General features: G+C 37.2%; 1 protein-coding gene across 4 annotated transcripts in view; it reads right to left on the reverse strand.

The window, feature by feature from the left end:
- PCGF5 (polycomb group ring finger 5) overlaps window positions 1–22,810 on the reverse strand; it is a 124,960-nt gene that overhangs the window by 16,293 nt on the left and 85,857 nt on the right. For 3 of the 4 annotated variants that reach the window (XM_087862910.1, XM_045810014.2, XM_045810013.2), the window contains exons 6-8: window positions 22,050–22,198; window positions 5,430–5,528; window positions 2,696–2,785 (exon numbers count right to left, since the gene is read on the reverse strand). In XM_087862910.1, the coding sequence (XP_087719036.1) occupies window positions 2,696–2,785; window positions 5,430–5,528; window positions 22,050–22,198 (338 nt within the window). Of the gene's footprint in view, window positions 1–89; window positions 520–2,695; window positions 2,786–5,429; window positions 5,529–22,049; window positions 22,199–22,810 lie in introns of those variants that run through there. The other variant, XM_087862911.1, reaches the window with a different exon arrangement.

A 22,810-nucleotide genomic window follows, 5' to 3' on the forward strand; every position in this document is an offset into this window, starting at 1 on the left:
TCCATATCTACAGGTCCTTGGAAGAACTTTGGTTTTTATCTAAATGGTACGCGATGTCACTGGAAAGTTGACAGCAGAGAAGTGACATGTTCTTTTTTTTTTTTTTTTTTAAGGATTTTATTTATTTATTTGACAGAGAGAGAGGCAGCGAGAGAGGGAACACAAGCAGGGGGAGTGGGAGAGGGAGAAGCAGACTTCCCACTCAGCAGGGAGCCTGATGTGGGGCTTGATCCCAGAACGCTGGGATCATGACCTGAGCCGAAGGCAGATGCTTAATGACTAAGCCACTCAGGCGCCCCAAGGGACATGTTCTAACTTGTTTTCGGAGTATCCCTCTGGCTGCTGTGCTGGGCCAGGACAGTAGGGAGACCCTGGCTGGAGGCAGGAGAAGAAGCATAGAGCCCAGGGAGGAGATTTTTTCAGAACGTCTGGAGAATGGTGACAGCAGTGGGGCCCAGAGTGGCAGAGTGGAGGTGGTAAGACATAACTGGATTCTGATAGGAGAGGTCACAGAATTTGCTAAGGATAGACGAAAGAAGAAACTAATCAGGACCAGCTTCGGGGATTCTGGTCTGAGAAACTGGAAAAATGGAACTAAAAATTTTGGAACTACTGAGATTGTAAAGACTGAGGCTAGAAACAGGTTTGGAGGAGAATAAACGAAAAACAGGTTTGTCATGCTGAAAAAATAAAATTGACTAATATATTACTTACCATTGTACTAAATATAAAATGTAATTTTTCTATTTATTGGTTTAGTTTTTACATGAATGAAAAATCATAAGGTACTGAACCATTTTCCCAACCAATTTTTATTAAAATACGCCTTAAACAACATAGGAATTTAAACTATCAGATATGTGTAACCAGAAATATAATTGTAGTAAAGACTGATTTAACTGATGGTCAATTAACAACAATTTCTTCAAATTAGCTGTTTCATGCTTTGACTTAAAAATAACTGGCAGTGTGGGAAGGGACTGTGAGAAGAACAAGTGAGTAGATAGATGACTTTTTCCATCTCTTCAACCTTAAGGCAAACCTATTCATAGCGCTTGAAAATCATTAACAAATAATAAAATGCCCAATGACTTACCAAAGAAAGCTAAAATTATGATATTATATGTAATATCACAGTATCTAGGCCCCAGCTGTGCTGGGTAAGGGAGAACTGACCACCTCTGTAATCTGCATTTGGTCCCTGAAACATTTAGTTGGAAGGATTCAATGAAGGTGATGTATGTAGAACCATTTAAAAAAAAACTATAAAATGTCTTAGAAAGGCAGGTAGTAATTTACCAAACACGAAGATAATTAGATTTGTTTTTTTAAAAAATGAGGCTGAGAGAGGGCTAATGAGTTCTTCCAGGGCACAGGACTAGCTGGTGACTGGTACTAGACCATAATTTTTTCTTTCTGGTCATGAGAATTCAGCCTCACAAGGAAGCTTTACCCAAGTGGGATTCAGAAAAAAAAATTCTGACTTTAGATGTTAGGTGCTTCATTTATTGTTATATCATATCTAGACATTTCTGAAAAACACAGCCTATTTTCCTACCCATTGAATACAACACACAATAATGACTTTTTGAGGTTTTATAACAATTCCATAGATGTTTACATTCCACAGAAGTATGTTTTTGAACCACTGTAACATGGCAACCCTCATTACATTCAGATTCTGTATTACCTGTCTTTGAGTGAGATTACATTTCTTCATTCTGTATTTTTAATAGTTAATTTATATTTTCATAAGAAAATGTAATAAAACCTAGCTTATTAGAGAGATTAAATTATGCAGAGTTTAGAGGTATGACATACTGTACCATAAACACCACAGAATCTGGATGTCTGAGAGGACCTTGGAAGTCACCTAGTACAACTTTCAGTCTATCTCAGTTAATGTGTATTCATGTAAGCAGATTATAAAGAGAATTTCTGGTAGCATTACTACTACATTCCTCACTGATAATACATCAGCTTTATAATCCCTAGCTCCTTGGATTTCTCTACTATCAATGTTACACAGAACTCAGATAAGATATGCTTGAACTTTCTAATTAACCCTAAACAAAGGTATAGTTCAAAATACAGAATTCTCCTTTTGGGTGTTTTGAGTTTTTCTCAGGTTTTCTCCTTTTACATCATTTCTCTCATATTGCCTAGGGCCTAAGCCACAACAATCTAATTCTGACATCAGAAACCACTGCAAACTCACTTACCCTTTGATCCAATTTTACACTTTCACGTAAAGGAGGTACCTGAAAAAAAGATTACCTAGATTCTACCCTATTTGTACCCTATGCCACAACCAAAAATAATATCAACCATTAAACAACATACAAATCAGGGCAAAACTTAGTCTCCTCACTTGACTCCATATAGTTAGAAGTTCCCATATTTCATTGGGGTTTTAAAAAAAGTGCCATCTTTGTATTGAGGTAAGTAGAGTTCTGAACGTATTTAGATGGTGTTTTTAACTCACCTTAAATATAACAAAACCACATTTAACACAGATCTTGGTCTTGTACTTAGGACCAATTATCATGGAGTAGCTCGGATAAACAGTAAAATGAATCAGTTTCTTCTCTTTCCCAAGCTAGTTTTTGTTTGTTTCTAAGTAATACTGTTTATTATGAGTAGCACAATGGCATATAACTAAATATACACATAGGTAAATATAAAAGCAATTTACGTTTTCGCCTCTTAGTCGCCATCTTGTCATGTAGATGAATTCCATAGTGTGATCCTTCCCCATAATTTCACCATTGCACAGCACGTCCAACTTTAAAAAGAATAGTTACAGATCCATTAACGTAAGTAAAAAATTCATTAGTGTCTTACATTTTCCCCCCAAATTTCAAAAAAGATTCAAATAGTTATAAGAAAATGGAAATATTAACCATTATTTAAAAGAACACTGAATATTTTTATTAAAAGCACTGGTCCATCTCATAATAATTAACAATTCAGATATAAGCAACATGAAGCAGTGCTTGTCTTGTCCCACATACCTGTCACTCAAGTCTATATACATAATTTTGACATGCAGTGTAAGCTTTCTCAGTCCATGTCTCTGTGCAACCTTAAAGGTTTAGAGGGACTTCTGTGACTGTCTCTTACAGAATGGGAAGGAACTGTGGAGACCTCATAGCGCCTCTGGCTTATGAATTCACTTCTCAGAATGCTTTCACCTTCTCAAGATTTAGACTTGCTTTCCTCTCATTAGTTTGTATTCAAAGAGGGTAAAGGAACGAATGTGGATACAAGATTTATGGGGACTTCAAGGCATTTGAGAATTTCCGGTAATTGCCTGTAGCTAAGTCGAGAGAACAGTTAGGCCTGTATCTTCTAAGGCTCTCTGGCCTGTTTGGCTTGGTTGGTAACTTAAATAATACTTACAGGACCTTCTTCTCACCTTGCATCGAACTTCAAAAAAGGGATGTGCTTTCCAAAGCTCACTTTTGCTCTAGAGTTGCAGGAACCAAACAACCCCCCACAAATCCTTAAGAAGGCCCCAGGAACTGTGGCTATGGTTTACCAATTCAACAAAGTATAGTTAAACGTTTATCACAGGTCCCTATAAAGAAAACATTCCAGTTCTCTATGTATTAAAGGCAAACTGATAGAATTTAAAGTGTGGGAAGGGAAAAAAAATGGGTTTTAAGTAATTCTATGTCTGATTAGACTGAGACTAGAGAGTTTTGAACTTTTAAGTCTAAAATGAGTAGTGTTCCAATTGTATTAGACACATTTTTAGCTGAATTATATTGATATTTTGATTATGTTGACTTACATGGACCTCAAACGTTTTTTAGACATTTTATTTTTAAAAGGACAAAGTAGATAATTTTATTTTTTTAAATCTTGCCTGTAAAATAAATTCATAAGCAAAGAAGTAAAGAGATTTGGGAGGCAATCCCTGGTTAGGTACACTGCTTCTTCGTCATTTAAAAATGGAACTATCTTGCCCCAGTTAGCAATGCTGTTTCAAAAGCTTCAGTTGTTAGGTATTTCATGAAAACATCGCCGTATGTGTCAGGCAGGAAAATAAGGGGGGAACCAGTAAACGTTACTAAAAATCACAGGAACAGTCCTTTACATTGGGATAGATAAGGAGCTGTCAGTGGACAGAGTTTCCTGCCCTGCTGTCTGCTTCTACGGAGGGATCCATGACGTGCCAGCAGTGAGACTGGATGAGAGAAATAGTCCTCTCAGCTCTAACAACTTCCTGGAAACTAGAAAATAACTCAATGGGTCACACTTAAAAGGAAATAAAACTGCATGTGGTATTTTGTAAGAAGAGAATAAAGTACAAAACCAAATCATAAAAACAATTTCTTTTTCTATTTTCACTGTTGTATCTGTCATCTTTTACTTTTCCAAGTACATAGGGCTTTGATTAACTTTCACAATTTTTTCCCTAATGTAAAAGTTAGTTAATGTTTCTGGAAATGTTTTAATATTTGTAGGACCAAACCACAGAAAGAATTTTTAATCCATAGATTATTAGTTGTCTAAGAGTTTTTAAATAAATTTAGGATCAGAGGCTTCCTCAAAATACATACTTAATACCTGTCAGTGCCTATGTTCAAATCCTATTTTATTTCTGCTATGATAAACTGTCCACATTAATCTTAGTGTACATAATGAAGAACTAATGTTGCCTTTGGTGTCTTTGTTGTCTGTGTTTATATAGGAAACTAGTCTTAGTCTTTCATTTCTTCGGAAGCTGCTACTATCAGAACCCAAAGGGGAGGAAGAGAAATTAATACAAGTTGTTAAGACTGCCATTTGGGCAGGTGAGAAATGGTAGCCATGTCTCCTCATTACATTATATCTATATTCCTAGGATCATAAACATTCGCTAAACATTGAACACATTACAAGCTGTGCTGTGATCAAATTGAGGGCAATTTATCTCTCCGTAAGGAAACTGGTAAATTACATTTATGCAGATGCAATTATGTTGGTTTTACCTTCTGCTAAACAATATCACTTTTGCATATGACACAATTAAGGGAACATTATTTACAAAATCCTTTTACATAAAACGACAATGTTCTTACATTCTGAAAAAGAAGTCTATCAAGAATTGGTAAAAATGGATCTCAAAGTTCTCATTAAAAAAAAACATGTTGGCATTAAAAAAATCTAGTCAGCTGTATTATTTATTTTGGGAACATATAAGTTATTTAAGTATCTCTTCTAATTATAAACCACTAAATGCATTAGTAGCATGTTTTAGTCAGATGTTAAAATAAAAAATACAGATTAAATAGAATATTCTCGAAATTAAATTTTAACATGAAAATAACCTAAGTTTCCACAAAAATTAAATGCATTTTCAGTTAATTTTTACTTCTTTTGTTAGAATTTTATTTCAGATCAGAATTATCAAAATGATCAAGATTAGATTATTAACTTACCTCATAAGAACTTGGAAGTTTTAGTTTTAAACTTAAAAATTTTTTAATAGTTCCCACAGTTACACGCGTAGAACATCGAATGAATTTCTTCATTAAACCCTAAAGGAAATAAAGATTAGTAATTAAAATATTCTACCTTACTTTTAATGAAACCACAGGTGTCACTTCCACTATCATTTTAAGTATTTTCAAAGTATTTTCTGAAAACATTTCAAATTATAGCTCCTTAGTACTAGTGAGTAAAAATGTTCCTAATTCTTGGATACTTACATGATATTCTTCAAAAATGTATGAGGAAAATCCTGGGCAATCGACAATCTGCATACCTCTAGATAATTTGGTTAACAACACATTATGAGTTTAATCAAAAATAAAGGTCACAGAAAGCATATAAAATATTTTATTATATAATGTCACTTCTAAAAGTATTAGGGATATTTTAAAAAAGTCTCGTAACTTTATTTTTTTTTTTTTAAGATTTTATTTATTTATTTTGACAGAGAGAGACAGCCAGCGAGAGAGGGAACACAAGCAGGGGGAGCGGGAGAGGAAGAAGCAGGCTCCCAGCGGAGGAGCCCGATGTGGGGCTCGATCCTGGAACGCCAGGATCACGCCCTGAGCCGAAGGCAGTCGCCTAACGACTGCGCTACCCAGGCGTCCCCTAAAATATTTTTTAAAAGAGCAGTGATTTCTAATGGGGCTCTAAGGAGCCCTAGGGTTCAACAGAGGTCAATTAGGCCGCAAGATCCCCTACAACTAAAAGTCAGGTATCTGATGGCCTGTGGCAGTACTTTACTGGAAAAGCAATGTTCTATGTGTCTTGATTTTTCTCATTTTATTAGCAGTACTAATTTACCCTTTAAGCATGAGCATCACTAAAATATAAGAACCAATAGCAGCATTGTCCACAATAGCTAAATAGTGGAAGGAGCCGAGATGCCCTTCAACAGATGACTGGATTAAGAAGTTGTGGTCCATATATACAATGGAATATTACTCAGCCATCAGAAAGAACGATTACACAACATTTGCAGCAACATGGACGGCACTGGAGGAGATTGTGCTAAGTGAAGTAAGTTAAGCAGAGAAAGACAATTATCATATGATTTCTCTCATCTATGGAACATAAGAACTAGGAAGATCGGTAGGGGAAGAAAGGGATAAAAAAAGGGGGGGTTAATCAGAAGGGGGAATGAAGCATGAGAGACTATGGACTCTGGGAAACAAACTGAGGGCTTCAGAGGGGAGGGGGGTGGAGGAATGGGATAGGCTGGTGATGGGTAGTAAGGAGGGCACGTATTGCATGGTGCACTGGGTGTTATACGCAACTGATGAACCATCGAACTTTACATCAGAAACCAGGGATGAACTGTATGGTGACTAACATAATATAATAAAAAAACATAAAGAAAATATAAGAACCAATCCAGAATGAAGGCTCAAACTGAAAAAATCAAAATGAAGTTTGTAGACATGATAAACATGAGCCAATTTGTGAAACACAATTACATCTTCAAACCTTAAAAGTTATCAATAGTAAAACAAAGCCAGCAATCGAATCTTTTAAATATATAAAGTATTACTTCTACTTATATATACAGGATATTAGGTCAGCAAGCAGAATTGTTCTTAAATTCACTAAGTCAAAAGTAGAGCCATCCATGGGCGCCTGGGTGGCTCAGTTGGTCAAGTGTCCGATTCTTTACTTAGGCTCAGGTCATGATCTCAGGGTTGTGAGACTGATTCCCACCTTGGGCTCCACACTGGACATGGAATCTGCTTAAGATTCTTGCTCTCCCTCTCCCCCTCTGCCCCTCCCCACCAACACATGCATGTTCTGTCTCTAAAAAAAAAAAAAGAAAAAAGAAAAGAAAAAGAGAGTCATCCAGTTAGTATCTATTCTTAGTAAATGTGTTCCTAGCAAAATATATTTCCTAGCAAAGACCAACAGAAACAAATTTACAAATGATACTTGGTCACTATTTAGATGGTAAAGTATCCATAAAAGAAAATAGAAGTCAAAAGTTACATCTAAAGCAAAAGATACTCCAGCCATTTCAAACGGGAAGACTGATAGGCTAGACAGCATGGAAACAGAGGGATAAATATTCGCACAGATCTTCCCTGTTATCTATTCACATCATCTCAACTACCCAAGGTTTCCTGTCTGTTTTCTTGTTCCAAACAGCTTACAGAGAGTGCCTGGCACATCTTCTAGATCCCAGTGAAGTCAGAGTATAACGTGCGGGTACAGGAAGACCTTCTAAATGTATTCTCTTCTGCAGAGAAATCTCAGGTCTTAAAAAAAACCTATAGAAATGACCATGGCATCGCTACTCATAACTTTTCAGAAATTGTTAACAAGTACAGAGGTGTCAGAAGAGTTAAGGGAAGATTTTAAAAACTAGACAAAAGCTTGTTTCTGGAATTTATAATTCAATAAGGTTTGACATTAATCTCTAACAAAATTCTGGCCTGAATTATTTAATATTTGATTTGTAAGTACTTAGAAAATGACAATATGACAATTATGCATTTTCTCTCTATAGAAACATTCTACAATTATACAAGGTAACCCTGCTGTTTCCTAGCTAGGTACACCCTGGACTTGCTGCTATACAGGTCTCTGAAAAGTAATCAACATGTTTTAAGAGAAGCAATGAAAATTAATAGTGCTCAGCAGAGATGACGAAGATGGTGGGGAGGAGCTTAAAGAGATGACCCTAAGAGCAGTGCTGCTTTCCTTTCATAACACACACAGAAAATGGAAACATTTGGACTACAAACAAGGGGTTAAGGGGAGACTGCTGCCTGGGACAGTAGCTGTATAGCTCAGGCCTTGCCAGTTGCTCTGGGGGGATCAACATTTTAGGCTCCCCTGCATATCTGAAGAAATATTATATGGGAAAAGATTTGTTTTGCGTTTCCAGAATGTTACCTTTTAATGGCACAATGCCCTTGCCTTCTAACCTGTTCCTTCCAAGTCAGGCCAGGAGAGGAACAGTTCAAAAAAAGCTCTTTCTGCTTCTAAGGTGGTTACCCTAGAAGCATCTTTATCCCTTTGTTTTAGAAGAGTTAAGAAACTAGATCTGAAATCAGCTAGTGGTCAATATCATGGGTTACACAGTTTTCCAGCTGTAGGATACAATTCAACAAATTCTAGTTCTTATAATGATTATTTGAGGTTTTTGTTTTTATTTCTTCTAAAAGATTTTATTAAAGCAGGAGTGTGTGGGGGGGGGTGAAGGGGCAAAGGGAAGGGGAGAAGCAGGCTCCCCACTGAGCAGGGAGCCTGATGCGGGGCTTGATCCCAGGGCCCTGAGCTGAAGGCAGATGCTTAACTGACTGAGCCACTCAGGCACCCCTGTTGGTTTTTTTAAATCCACATCCCTAACAGTGTTTTTCCTTTCATCTTTGGAATGGTATGGCTAGTACCTTCACCAGCTAAAGCAACTGTCGAGCTTGACTTTGACTTTTATTTTAAATTGAAATATAATTCGAATACCATAAAAGTCACCATTGAAAGTGTATGATTCAGTAATATTTAATATGTTCATGAGTTTGTGCAGCCAATACCATTATCTAATTCCAGGGCATTTCATGACCCCACTAAGAAACTTACTCATTAGCGGTCACTACTTTGTCCTTCTCCCTAGACCTGACAAAAGCCAATCTGCTTTCTGTGTCTATGGACTGCCTAGTCTGGACATTTCATAGAAAAGGAATCATAACAATATGTTACCTTTGTGTCTGGCTTCTTTCACTTGGCATAGTGTTTTCAAGATTCACTCATGTTGTAGCATGTATCAGTATTTGATTCTAGCTTATAGTTTATTATACACTATCCTTATTTTTTTTTTAAAAAAAGCATCCTACTGGGTTTGAAGTGGTACGTCATGTGATTTTGATTTGCATAGTCCTAATGACTAATGATGTTTAGCATCTTCTCATGTGTTCATTGGCCATTTTTTATCTTCTTTTTTTAAAAAAGATTTTTATTTATTTATTAGGGAGAAAGAGCGAGCACAAGAGAGCAGAGGGAGAGGGAGAAGCAAACTCCCTGCTGAGCAGAGAGCCTGATGCAAGGCTCGATCCTAGGACCCTGGGATCATGACTTGAGCCAAAGGCAGATGCTTAACTGGGTGAGCCATCCAGGCACCCCAGCCATTTTTTATCTTCTTTGGAGAAATGTCTATTTAAATCTTTTGCCCACTTTAAAAAATGAGTTATCTTTTTGTTCATTTGTAAGAGCTCTTTATATAATCTAAATACTAAAGGTTTACCATATGTGTGATTTGCAAATACTTTCTCCCATTCTGTGTGTTGTCTTTTCACTTTCTTGTGAGTGTTCTTTGATGTACAAAAGTTTTTACTTTGATGAAATCTAATTTATCTTTTTTTTTTTTTGATGCTTGTGCTGATGGTATCATTTTTAAGAATCTACTTCCAAACCTAAGGTCTTGAAATTTTATCCCTATGTTTCTTCTAAGAGTATTATAGTTTTAGCTGTTACATTTAGCTATAGGTCCATTTTGAGTTAATTTTCATATATAGCATGAGGTAGGGATCCAACTTCATTTCTTGCATGTGGATATTCAATTGTTCCAGCACCATTTGTTGAAAAGACTATTTTTCCCCTTGAATTATCTTGGCCACCATGTCGAAAAGAAATTCATCATCAGTATAAGGGTTTATTTCTGACCCTCAATTCTTTTCACGGATCTATATGTCCACCCTTTTGCCAGTATCATACTGTCTTGATTACCGTAGCTCTGAAGCAAGTTTTGAAATTGTGACTGAGTCCTCCAACTTTGTTGTTCTTTTTCAAGATTGTTTTGACTATTTCAGGTCCCTTGGATTTCTATGACTTAGGATCAGCTTGTCAATTTCTGCAGGAATGGCAGTTAGAATTTTGGTTAGGGTTATCACTGAATCTGAAAATAATCTGTGTAAGCCTGCCATCTTCACAATATTAAGTCTTCTAATCCACAAACATGGATGTCTTCCCATTTATTTAGGCCACCTTCTCCTTTTTTTTTTTTTTTCTAAAGATTTTATTTATTTGAGAGAGAGAGAAAGAGTGAGCGAGCATAAGCAGGGGAAGGGGCAGAGGGAGGACAAGCAGAAAAGCAGACTCCCTGCTAAGCAGGGAGCCTGCCGTGGGGCTTGATCCCAGGAACCTGAGATCATGACCTGAGCCTTAATTTCCTTTAGTGTTTTGCAGTTTTCAGTATACAAATTTTATGCTTTCCTGGTTAAATATATTCCTAAGTATTTTACTCTTTTTTTAAATGCTATTAGTGCACAAAGGTTCCAATATCTCCATATCCTCACCAACACTTGCTGTTTTCTGTTCTGTTTTTGATAATAGCCATCCTCATGAGTGTGAGGTGATTATGTTATTGTGGTTTTGACTTGCATTTCTTTGACGATTAGTGATGTTGAGGATCTTTTCATGTGTCTGTTGGTCATCTGTCTTCTTTGGAAAAATGTCTATTTCAGGTCCTCTACCCATTTAAAAAAATTGGATTGTTTGATGTTGAGTTGTTTATATATTTTGGATATTAACTTAACCCTTATCAGATAGATCATTTGCAAATATCTTCTCTTATTCAGTAGGTTGCCTTTTTTGTTTTGTTGGTAGTTTCCTTTGCTGTGCCAAAGCTTTTTATTTTGGTGTAGTCCCGATAGTTTATTTTTGCTTTCATTTCCCTTGCTCAAGGAGACATATCCATAAATATGTTGCAAGGGTGATGTCCAAGAGATTACTGCTTATGTTTTCTTTTTAGGAGTTTTATGGTTTCACATCTCACATTTAAGTCTTTAATCTACTTTGAGTTTATTTTTGTGTATGATGTAATAAAATGGCCCAGTTTCATTCTTTTGCATGTAGCTGTCCAGTTTTCTCAGCACCATTTATTGAAAAGACTGTCTTTTCCTGAGTGTATATTCTAGCCCCTTTGTTGCAGGTTAACTGACCATATAATTAAGGGTTTATTTCTGGACTTTCCATTCTCTTCCATTGATCTACGTATCTGTTTTTGTGCCAATATCTCACTGTTTTGATTACCATAGCTTTGTAGTATATCCTGAAATCTGGGATTGTGGTGACTCCAGCTTTGCTATTCTAAAAATTGCTTTGGATATCCAAAATCTCCTGTGGCTTCATACAAATTTTAGGACGATTTGTTCCAATTCTGTGAAAAATGTTATTTGTTCTTTGAAAGGAATTACATTTAATCTATAGATTGCTTTGAGTAGTATGGACATTTCAGCAATATTAATTCTCCCAATTCATGAACATATCTTTACATTTGTGTCACCTTCAATTTCTTCTATAATTTCTTCTAGTTTTCAGAGTATAGGTCTTTCTCCTCTTTCAATTTCCTAGATAATTTATTATTTTTGGTATAACTATAAGTGGGATTCTTTTCTTAATTTCTCTTTCTGCTACTTTGTTATTGGTGTATAGAAATGTAACAGATCTCTTTATATTAATTTTATATCCTGCAACTTTACTGACTTCATGTATCAGTTCTATAGACTTCTGGTGGTCTTTAGGTTATTCTATATATAATATCATATCATCTGCAAATAATGAGATTATCTCCTTCCTTACCAATTTGGAGCTTTTATTTTTCTTGTCTGAGAATTTATTTCTTTTTCTTGTCTGCTCAGCTAGGACTTCCAGTACTATGCTGAATAAAAGTGGCAAGAATGGACATTCTTGTCTTGTTCTTGATCTGAGGAAAAGTTGTTTTCACCATTGAGTATGATGTTAGTTGTGGGTCTTTCATATATGGCCTTTTTAAATTTTAAAGTATATTCCCTCTAAATCTACTTTGTTGAGAATTTTTATCATAAACAGATGTTGTATTTTGTCAAATGGTTTTTCTAAATCTATTGAGAAAATCGTATGGTTTTTATCCTTCCTGTTAATACGATGTAACACACTGATTTGCCAATACTGACCCATCCCTTCATCCCTGAAATAAATCCCACTTGATCGTGGTAAATGATCCTTTTAATGTATCATTGAATTCAGCTTGCTAATATTTTATTGAGGAATTTTGCATCTATGTTCATCAGGGATGTTTGCTTATAGTTTTCTTTTTTTGTAGTGTCTTTTTCTGGTTTGGTGTCAGGGTAATGCTGGCTTTGTAGAATGAATTTCCTTTCACTTCTATTTTTTGTAATAGTTTGAGAAGAATAGGTATTAACTCTTCTTTAAATGCTTGGTAGAATTCACCTCTGAAGCATGTGATCCTAGATTTTAGTTTGTTGGGAGTTTTTGATTACTGATTCAATTTTGTTACTAGTAACCAGTCTGTTCAAATTTTCTATTTTTTCCTGATTCAGTTTTGGAAGATTGTGTGTTTCTAGAAATTTATTCATTTCTTCCAGGTTGTCCCAATTTGTTGGCATAGGATTTTTCATAGTATTCTCTTATAATTCTTTGTATTTCTGTGGTGTAACTGTTATTGCTCTTCTTTCATTTCTGATATTGAGGTTTTTTTTTCTTGATGAGTCAAGCTAAAAAGGTTTATCAATTTTCCTTATCTTTTCAAAGAACTAGCTGTTAGTTTCTTCTTTTTTTAAAAGATTTGAGAGAGAGAGAGAGAGAGAGAGAGCGCGCATGTGTGTGAGTGGGGAGGAGGGCCAAGGGTGGTAGCAGAGGGAGAGGGAGAGAAAATCTGAAGCAGACTCTGCACCGAGTGCAAAGCCCAATGCGGGGCTCAATCTCTCAATCCTGAGATCATGACCTGAACTGAAAACAAGAGCTGGATCCTCAAACAAATGTGTCACCCAGGTGCCCCCCAGCTCTTGTTTGCCAGCTGGTGGTTTCATTGATGTTTTCTATTTTTCTTTTCTTTCTTCTTTTTTAGTTTCTATTTCATTTATTTCCACTCTAATCTTGATTATTTTTTGCTAACTTCAGGCTTTGTTCTTTTTCTAGTTCCTTTAAGTATAAGGTTAGATTGTTTGAGATTTTTCTTGTTTCTTGAGGTAGTCCTGTATTGCTCTAAACTTCCCTCTTATTTTTTAATTTGGAGAGTGTGCAAGTAGAAGGGTGGGGGCCAGAGGGAGAGGGAGAAAGAATCTCAAGCAGGGTCCATGCCCAGTGCTGAGCCTGACACAGAGCTCCATCTCACAACCCTGAGATCATAACCTGAGCTGAAATCAAGAGTTAGATGCTTAACCAACTGAGCCACCCAGGCGCCCCTACACTTTTCTCTTAGAACAGCGTTTGCAGCATCCCAAATATTTTGGATGGTTGTATTTCCATTTTCATTCGTCTGCACGTATTTTTTTATTTCCTCTTTGATTTCTTCATTGACCCATTGGTTGTTTAGTAGCATGTTGTTTAGCCTCCATGTGTTTGTGGGGTTTTTTTCAGTATTTTTCTTGTAACTGGTTTCTAGTTTCATACCATTTTGATTGGGAAAGATGCTTGATAGGATTTCAGTCTTAAATTTATTGAGACTTGTTTTGTGGCCTAATATGTGGTCTATCCTAAAGAATGTTCCATGCGCACTTGAACAGAATGTGTATTCTGTTTGGGGATGGAATATTCTGTACATATTTGTTAAGCCGAGACTTAAATCTATTAAGTTCAGTATATATCTGGTCTAATGTGTTGTTCAAAGTCAGTTTCCTTGTTGATTTTCTGTGTGGATGATCTGTCAATGTTAAGTGTGGTGTTAAAGCGCCCAACTATTATTGTATTATTGTTCATTTCTCCCTTTATGTCTGTTAATATTTGCTTTCTGTATTTAGGTTCTCTTATGTTGGGTGCATAGATATTTACAATTGTTAAATACTTTTGTTGGCTAGATCCATTTATCATTATGTAGTGCCCTGGTTTCTTGCTACAGTCTTTGTTTTAAAGTCTATTTTGTCTGATATAAGTATTGCTACTCTGCCCTTTTCTTTTCCTTGCTTCCATTTGCATGGAAAATTTCTTTCTACCCCTTCACTTTCAGTCTGTATGTCGTTAGGTCTGAAGTGAGTCTCTTGTAGGCACCATATAGATGTTTTTTGTTTGTTTGTTTTAATCCAACAGTTACCCTAAGTCCTTTGATTGAAGCATTTAGTCCATTTACAGTTAAAGCAATCATTGATAGGTATGTACTTACTACCATTTTGTTAATTGTTTTCTGGTTGTTTTATATTTCTTCTCTGTTCCTTTCTTCTTTTCCCTTGTGGTTTGATGGCTTTCTTTAGTGCTCTTCTTGGATTCTTTTGATTTTTTTGTGTATCTATTATAGGTTTTTGATTTGTGGTTACCACTGGGCTCATATATAACATCCTATGTCTACAGCAGCAGTCGGTATTAACTTTATGACCTCTTAAGTTTAAACACATTCTGATAGCATTAAATTTTTACTCCCTTCTCCATGTTTTACGTATTTTACATCTTTTTGTGTATCCCCTTGACTAATTTCTGCAGATATAACTGATATTACTACTTTGTGTTTTAACCTCCATACTGGCTTTATAAGTGATCTATCTTTACCGTATGTTTACTTTTACTTGTGAAATTTTTTTCCTTTCATAATTTTTTTATTACTACTTATGGCCTTTACTTTCCACTTAAAGAGTTTCTATTATTTCTTATAAGGCTAGTTTAGTGGTGATGAACTCTTTTAACCTCTTTGGGAATCTCTTATCTCTCTCACTCATTTCTGAATGATAACTTGACTTATTCTTGGTTGTAGGCTTTACATTTTTTCCTTTCAGCAGCACTTCTGGTCTGCAAAATTTTTGCTGAAAAATCAGCTGATATTCTTAAGGGGGTGCCCTTATATGTAACTCAGTTTTTTCCGCTGCTTTTAAGATTCTCTCTTTGTCATTACTTTTTGCCATTTTAATTATTATGTGTATCAGTATGGATTTCCCTGGGTTTACCTTGTGAGGGGCTCTCTGTGATTCCTGGACCTGGATGTCTATTTCCTTCCAGATTAAGACAGTTTTCGGCTATTATTTCTTCAAATAAGTTTTCTGCCCCTTTCTCTCTTCTGCTTCTGGACTCTCTATAATGTGAATGTTTTTATGCTTGATGATTTTTTAAAATTCTCTTAATCTTAATTTTCATTTTTATTATTTTTTCTTTTTGTGATTCAGCTTCATTGCTTTCCATTACCCTGCCTTCCAGATTGCTAATCCATTCTTCATCCTCTAATCTGCTGTTGATTCCCTCCAGTGTATTCTTCATTTCAGTTACTGTACACTTCAGTTCTGACAAGTTGTTTTTTTATGTATCTCTTTGTTGAAAAGTTCTCAGTTCATCCACTCTTTTCTCAAATCTGGTGAGTATCTTTTTTTTTTTTTAAAGATTTTTATTTATTTGAGAGAGCATGCATGCAGGCACAAGCAGGGGGAGGGGCAGAGGAGACTCCCCACTGAGCAGGGAGCCCGACTTGGGGCTGGATCCCAGGACTCTGAGTCAAAGGCAGACACTTGACCAACTGAGCTGTCCAGGTGTCCCAAGTGTGGTTAGTATCTTTATGACCATTACTTTGAGCTCTTTATTAGGAATATTGCTTATCTCCATTTCATTTAGTTCTGTAATTTTATCTTGTGCTTTCATTTGGGACACATTCCTCTGTCTCATTTTGTCTAACTCTGTTTCTATGTATTAGGTAAGTCAGCTACATCTCCTGTTTCGAAACAAGTGGCCTTGTGTAGAAGAGGTCCCTCTAGCACAATACCTCCTGGTCACCAGAACAAGGTGCTCCAGGTGTGTCCCCTGTGTGGGCTGCATACACATTCCTGTTGTGGCTGAACTGTGATTGCTGTGGACATGCTGGTGAGTAAAGCTGGCCTTCAGCCCAGTTGGCCACAATGACCTGCTTCACCTGCTGGGTGAAGGTTTGTTCCCCATGCTGTTAAGAGGTCCGGCTGAAGCTGCCATGGCTTGCTCGTGGGTGGGGACCACACATGGCCTAGCTGTCTTTACTTAGCTACTGGGAAAGGTGTGGGTGCAGTGATGGGTAGGGCTTGCTTCCTGCATGGCCAACTGGGAGGCTTGGCTGCAGCTGCCATGGGCTCACTGGCGAGTGGGGCTGGTATTCAGCCTAGCTTCTACAATTAGCCTCTGCAACAGCTAAGGGCACGGCTTGCTCCCCGTGTAGCCAGCTAAAACGCCCAGCTGCAAGAGCTAAGGGTATGTGGGGTTAAATTTTCCCCTCCCCAGGGCACGAGTCACTTTGGAGTGGTGCCAGTCCTGGCTGGGACTGCCTACTGGGCAAGGCAGGGAAGGAGCCACTTTGGAGGGATGTCTGCAGAACTGAATGTGTTCGATGGGGCAAATCTGCAGGGGAACCCTGGGGTCAGGTATGTGGTGCTAGCAAGGTAGATGGAGAGTGTCAGAACTGACTTCTGCAAGCACCCAGCTATCTAGCCTGGGGAGGACAAGAAAAATGACAAACAGTTTTGTTCCTGGAGAAATCTGCAGATCCCTGCCCCACTGGTATAGGTTCTAAGATTAGTCAATAAATATCCTTCATGTATACCTCAAATGCTTTTCAAACTGTTGCTGCTATGCTGTATTTTAGGGCAAGTTAGTGTGTTGGCTCTCTGAGGGTGGGGACTTGGTTTCCTATCATCCGCTAGCTCTCCTGGGGTTAAGCCCCACTGATTTTCAAAGCCAGACATTATAGGGACTAATCTTCCCAGTGTGGGTCCCCAGGGCTGGGGGTGACTGGTATGGGGTCTGATTTCCTTGCTCCTCTGTGCTTGTGATATCCCTCCTGTTTGTGGTTAGTATGGTTCCCAACCATATCTTCACTCCTTTTACTCTTTTTGATGTAGCTGCCTTTCTATGACTAGCTGTGGAAGATCTGTTCTGCCAGTTTTAAGGTCATTTTTAAAATTAGTTGCAATAGATGCAGTTGCTGCTTTGGTGTATCTGTGGGACACTGTGAGCTCAGGATCCTATTTGTCCCTCAGCTCTGCTCTGTTCTTACACTTTCATTTAAGTGTTGACATATGGTTTCTTTTCATTCTCTTCACACATTTAAAATGGTTGGCTTGAAAGCTGTACCTAGTAAGTCCAATGTCTGGACTTCTTCAGGGACAGTTTTAATTGACTACTTCTTTTCCTGTATATGAGCTATACTTTAATTCTATTTGTCATAATTTTTTGTTGAAAACTTGACATTGAAAATAATACAATGTGGCAACAGTGGAAATCAGGTTCCCACTGCCTCATAGGCTTTGTTATTGTGGCTGTATCTTGCTGTTTCTCTTTGTTTAGTGACTTTCCTAAACTGAGAAGCCTGTATTCTTTATAATACGTGGCCACTGAAGTTTCCACCTACTGGTTGGCTAGTGACTGAACAGAGATTTCCTCATACACTCAGAACCAATAAATCTCCCAGTCTTTGCTAGGAGACCATGTGTTTTGGGGCACACCTCCAATACTCAACCAGGTTGTTGACAACTCTGCCTTAATCTTCACATCCTGCTTGTGCAGAGCCTCAAGGTCGGCCAGAGGTGAGAGCTCAAGGCCTGCTTAGGTCTTCCCTGAGCATGTACACAGTCCTGTGTATATGCCTGGACTCGCACATTCCCAGCAGATTTTCAAAGCTCGCAGAGGCTTTGATATATATAGACCTCTTATTCACCAGCTTTTCAAGAATTTTGGTTGTCTATTGTTTGCCCCAAATGTCATTTATACCTCAGACAGCCATAAAGTTCAAATATTTGTCTGTAGGGGCGCCTGGGTGGCACAGCAGTTAAGCGTCTGCCTTCAGCTCAGGGTGTGATCCCGGCGTTATGGGATCGAGACCCACATCAGGCTCCTCTGCTATGAGCCTGCTTCTTCCTCTCCCACTCCCTCTGCTTGTGTTCCCTTTCTCGCTGGCTGTCTCTATCTCTGTCGAATAAATAAAATCTTTAAAAACAAAAAAATAAAAAAACAAATATTTGTCTGTAATTGGTTCTGAAAAACGCTCTGCCCTTTCCAGCTCACCAATGTTTTTTCTATGGGCAAGCTCCACGTCAGGCATAATATAGACAGCCCTATAAGTGGGGTGTTCCAGGAACCACCATACAGGTCAAATAATGACAATTATTTGGCAATTAGGCTTTGAAAGAGTTCCACCTCTGTTCTGCCCTTTGGTGCCTGAAAGGCTACAGTGGGAAAGTTGGCTTTTCTTTTTCAAGGCTACTCCAGAGCTGGAGAGTGGGAGATTGGATTAAGGCAAGTTAAAATGCCACAAACCTCCCTGTTCATACCATTTTCTTGATCAAATGCTCCATGGGTTTCTGCAAGCCTTTGGGTTTTAAGATTTTATCTATTTGAAATAGAGAGACAGCAAGAGAGTGAGCACAAGCAGGGGGAGTGGGAGAGGGAGAAGCAGGCTCCCCACTGAGCAGGGAGCCCAATGCAGGGCTCCATCCCAGGACCCTGAGATCATGACCTGAGCCAAAGGCAGATGCCTAATGACTGAGCCACCCAGGTGCCCCAAGCCTTTGATTAATTATCAAATTCCTAAGAAAGTTGATTCTGAGAGTTTTTTTTTTTTTTTTTGGCAGTTTTTTCATTGCTTTTATGGAAGAGTGAATTTTTGAAGGTCCTTATGCTACTATTTTCACTGCCTTCCTGCTCCTGACTTTGATTTTTGGAATCACAAAAGTAGCAAGTATACTGTAGAAAATGTACATGCAACTACACCACCACCTTTGAGACTCTCACCCTGCTGCCGAGAAGTGAGATGCCTGAGAAGGCTACGAAGAAACACAGACACGGTTTCTTTAACTTGAAGGGGTTTAAAATCTAGTTTCAAGGATAAGACATATCCCCAAAAGATAAGACAGTATCAGTATGAATGCTGATTTAATAAATAACCACCTGAGTTATAAATGCAAATCCTACAGAATTTCAGAGAAGGGATCCACAAGGGTCAACAAGCATCACAAGGAATAGAGGTCTCTGCTTGGGTCTGACAGAAGCATAGCAGGTGAGAAGAGGCAAGAACATGCCAAAAAAGGAAGCATTTCTGTTTTAGAGGGTTTTAAATATTCTTAATATAATCCTTTGTCTTGAGAGGAGGACTCACTTGATAGGTATAATAGGAGAGAAATTTATCAAGATAGGGGCTAGTGAAAGGCCCTGAATGCTAACGTAAGGAGATGAGACTTGATTCTGTGGGCCAGAAGGTGGCAAACTACGGCTACAGCCCTCAAGACAAAATTACCTATTTTGGTAAGTAATATTTTATTGGAGCACAAGCCAGTTCATTCACTATCGTCTAAGGCTGCTTTAGCACTATAATGAGTAAGCTGAGTAGTTGCAACAGAGACCATATTTCATCTCTCCTTTTATACCTTTGTTGGGAGTTCCATAGGGCCTAAAATATTTACCATCTGCCCCTGATATTGGCCAGGACTCTGGCCCATACCTTCAGGCTGTAGTCTCAGCCCTGGATAAGAAAAGAGAAATTAAGTGTACAGACAACACTTAAGAGACTGCTTTAGAAGATCTATACAAGGTGAGCAGCACTAGACTGAGGGCAAATTTTCAGGACTTATGGCTGGTTGAAGGAAAACATTAAAGGTCAAAGATGACTCCAAGGTTTTGAACTTGTATGATTGGTACAAAGATGGCAGTGATAACCAAGAGAGCAAGTTTGGAGTAAAGTTAGGTAAAAGTATAATGAATTTGTCTTTAAACATGTTAAGTTTCAGGTGTTAGTAAAACTTCCAACTGAGATATTTAAAAGTAGAGACTTAATTCTTCAACTGGGGAGAGATGGCAGGGTTGGAAATGGGGATTTAAAAGTTCTTTGCAGAGTTGAAGTCACAGAAAATAGACGTGACCTCCTAGGATAAATCCAGAGAAAGAATAATTGAGTGGAAGACAAGGTATTAGGAGATACTCACATATATCAAGCAGAAGCCAAGAAGACGTAGAGATAGTGTAGGAATGGCCAGAGAAAAAAGGTGGGAATCAGGGTAGCAAAGTTGTTTTAAGCTATGAAAGTTGTTTTATGAATAGAAGGCACAAGGATGAAGAAAAGTCTATAAAGGAAAGAGTGAATGGATAAAAGGTCAACTGGGATGGTGAACTGTCAACGATGTCAAGAGAGTATCAAGGCAAGGGGTCATTTTTGAGATGAATCTCTAAAATTCAATGCTTTATAACTTTCACACTAGGAATCTACAGGAAGTAGACTTCACATTTATTTATGAAAAGATATTCAGCTTTTCTACCGACTTCATTTTCAAGATACAATTAATAACTTACAAGACAGTGACAACTCATGTACCAGAGAGCTACAGGATGATCACCATCTCCATTAAGGAGGATCCCTCAGAAGGAGGGTTACTGACATGACTGGCAAGGAGAGAAATGTACGGTTTTTAAAAACCCTGAAAAAACAATTACAAAAAGAAAAGGGTGCTACACCAGAGCATAAAAACCAAGAGAAGCCTGGAAGGATAAATAGGTCCCATGGCCACTTCTCTAGACTGCTACAGTTCATTACATGCCTTGTCCAACCAATCCCTGTTAACTACACCAATTATAACTGTTTGCTTGTATGTGAAAAAGTTCCTTGAGTGAAGAATTTTTTTTATGACTTATCTCTTCACTGAATCACTATGCTCCTATATATTCTTTGTTGTCAGATGCTGGGAAAACTTACTTAATCTGAGTTGAAAAATTATTTGCTTTTAGTTTTCTAATAGGAAAATATCATTTAATGTATTAGTGAAAAAGTCAACGCATTCACAGGTTTATACAGTGGAAGTGAAAGAAAATAAGAGACACTGAATACAGGTATTTGCATAAAACATGGAGTGTAAAGAGAAAAACAATATTCTCAATCATTGACAAAAATCTATTTAAGAGTTAAAGTGAACATTTATAATGAAAAGGGAAGTTGCTTGCAATAAAAAAGCAGAAAACATTACTTAAATAACACCATTTAAAGACCAAAGAAAATAAATAAAAGTGAATAGGGTGTTTTAAACTCTCTAGTATATAGATCTTTCACAAAGAGGTTGAATTAACAGGTAGATACTGGGGGAAATGGGATTAGAAATGGAGATTCTACAGGAAATATCTGGGAGCCTTTAAGGACTTTCAAAGTTTACAGGCACTTTAGGACACCCAATTTTACTTCAAAACCAAGGATATTATTTATAAAATGTACTGGCCATGACATGGAAGGCTTTTTGAGTTGCAAATAAAAATAGAAAAATAAAGGAGAAAATGAAGAGAGGATGAAAGAAAGAGTTGGAGACACTGCCCATCATGTGATGTAATGATGTGAGTCTGAATTGGTAACCAGTTCATAAAAAGGCAGAAACAATGTATATGAACTCCCAACAAAGGTATAAAAGGAGGTGACAGAGAAATAGAAGAGTGATACTTGGAATTAGCCACTAGGTGGTGGCATTGGCCCAGGACTGTTCGGTTGTGGGGGCTGGAAATCCGGTGCCTGGAGTAAGCAACTGTTCGGTCCTTTGGAGCTATGGGGCTGGCAGAGAATGGCGTTCTACTTGATTATGTTAATAAAATTTTTGAAAGCAAACACTAGCCAAATTCATCAACAGATTATCAAAGATTTACTATAAAATGATAAAATGTAACTGTGCTTGTCCACTCACCTTTACTACATTGTCTCCCGATTGTCCATTATTTCGCAAACAATCTAGACATATAGCAATTTGTGGGTCACTTCTGTGATAGTCTTTATCATCTTGATTTTCATCACCTTCGTCATCTACTTTAGGTTTGTCAACTTTTGACGTATCATCTGTACATTTTAAACAAAACTAAGTTAGATGTAACCCAAAGTTGATTTTAAAGTTAAGCAACAGTATATTAATCAAGACAAAAAAATCATCAAAACAAAAATGTTTAAGAAATGCTTTTTAAACATTTTTGTTTTGATGATGAATAACTGAAAATTTTAATATCAATGTTCCAATCATCTCAACAATAGAAGTATTTTTAAAAAGCCATCAGTGACTTATTAACATAACCTAAAATTTCTAGGCTCACTGGGATATCCAAATGAAAGATTCAGAACTAGCTATATCTGGCCACAAAAATGATTGCAATTAATGATCAGACCACTTAGAAAGTAGATGGGATATAAAAATATTCCAAGTTCTATATATATCAAATTTGAACCAAGTATTCTTTTCAAAGTAAAAAATGTTGAGTTTTCAAAATTACAAATTATTAGATACTCATAAAATCAGCTATTGAAATGAGTAGAATGAATTAGCTTTTTAAAACATGTATGTAGCAATGTAACGTTAAAAATCCATTAAAGAAAGAAATCTGAATCGCATACTTCGTTATATTCAAATGTATTTAACCTATGAAACACCTGCAGCCTACATATAATACAACTTGTGTG

This window comes from Ursus americanus, chromosome 6 (assembly GCF_024610735.1).
Source record: "Ursus americanus isolate L20-20 chromosome 6, mUrsAme1.1.p, whole genome shotgun sequence".
Taxonomy (NCBI): Eukaryota; Metazoa; Chordata; class Mammalia; order Carnivora; family Ursidae; genus Ursus; species Ursus americanus.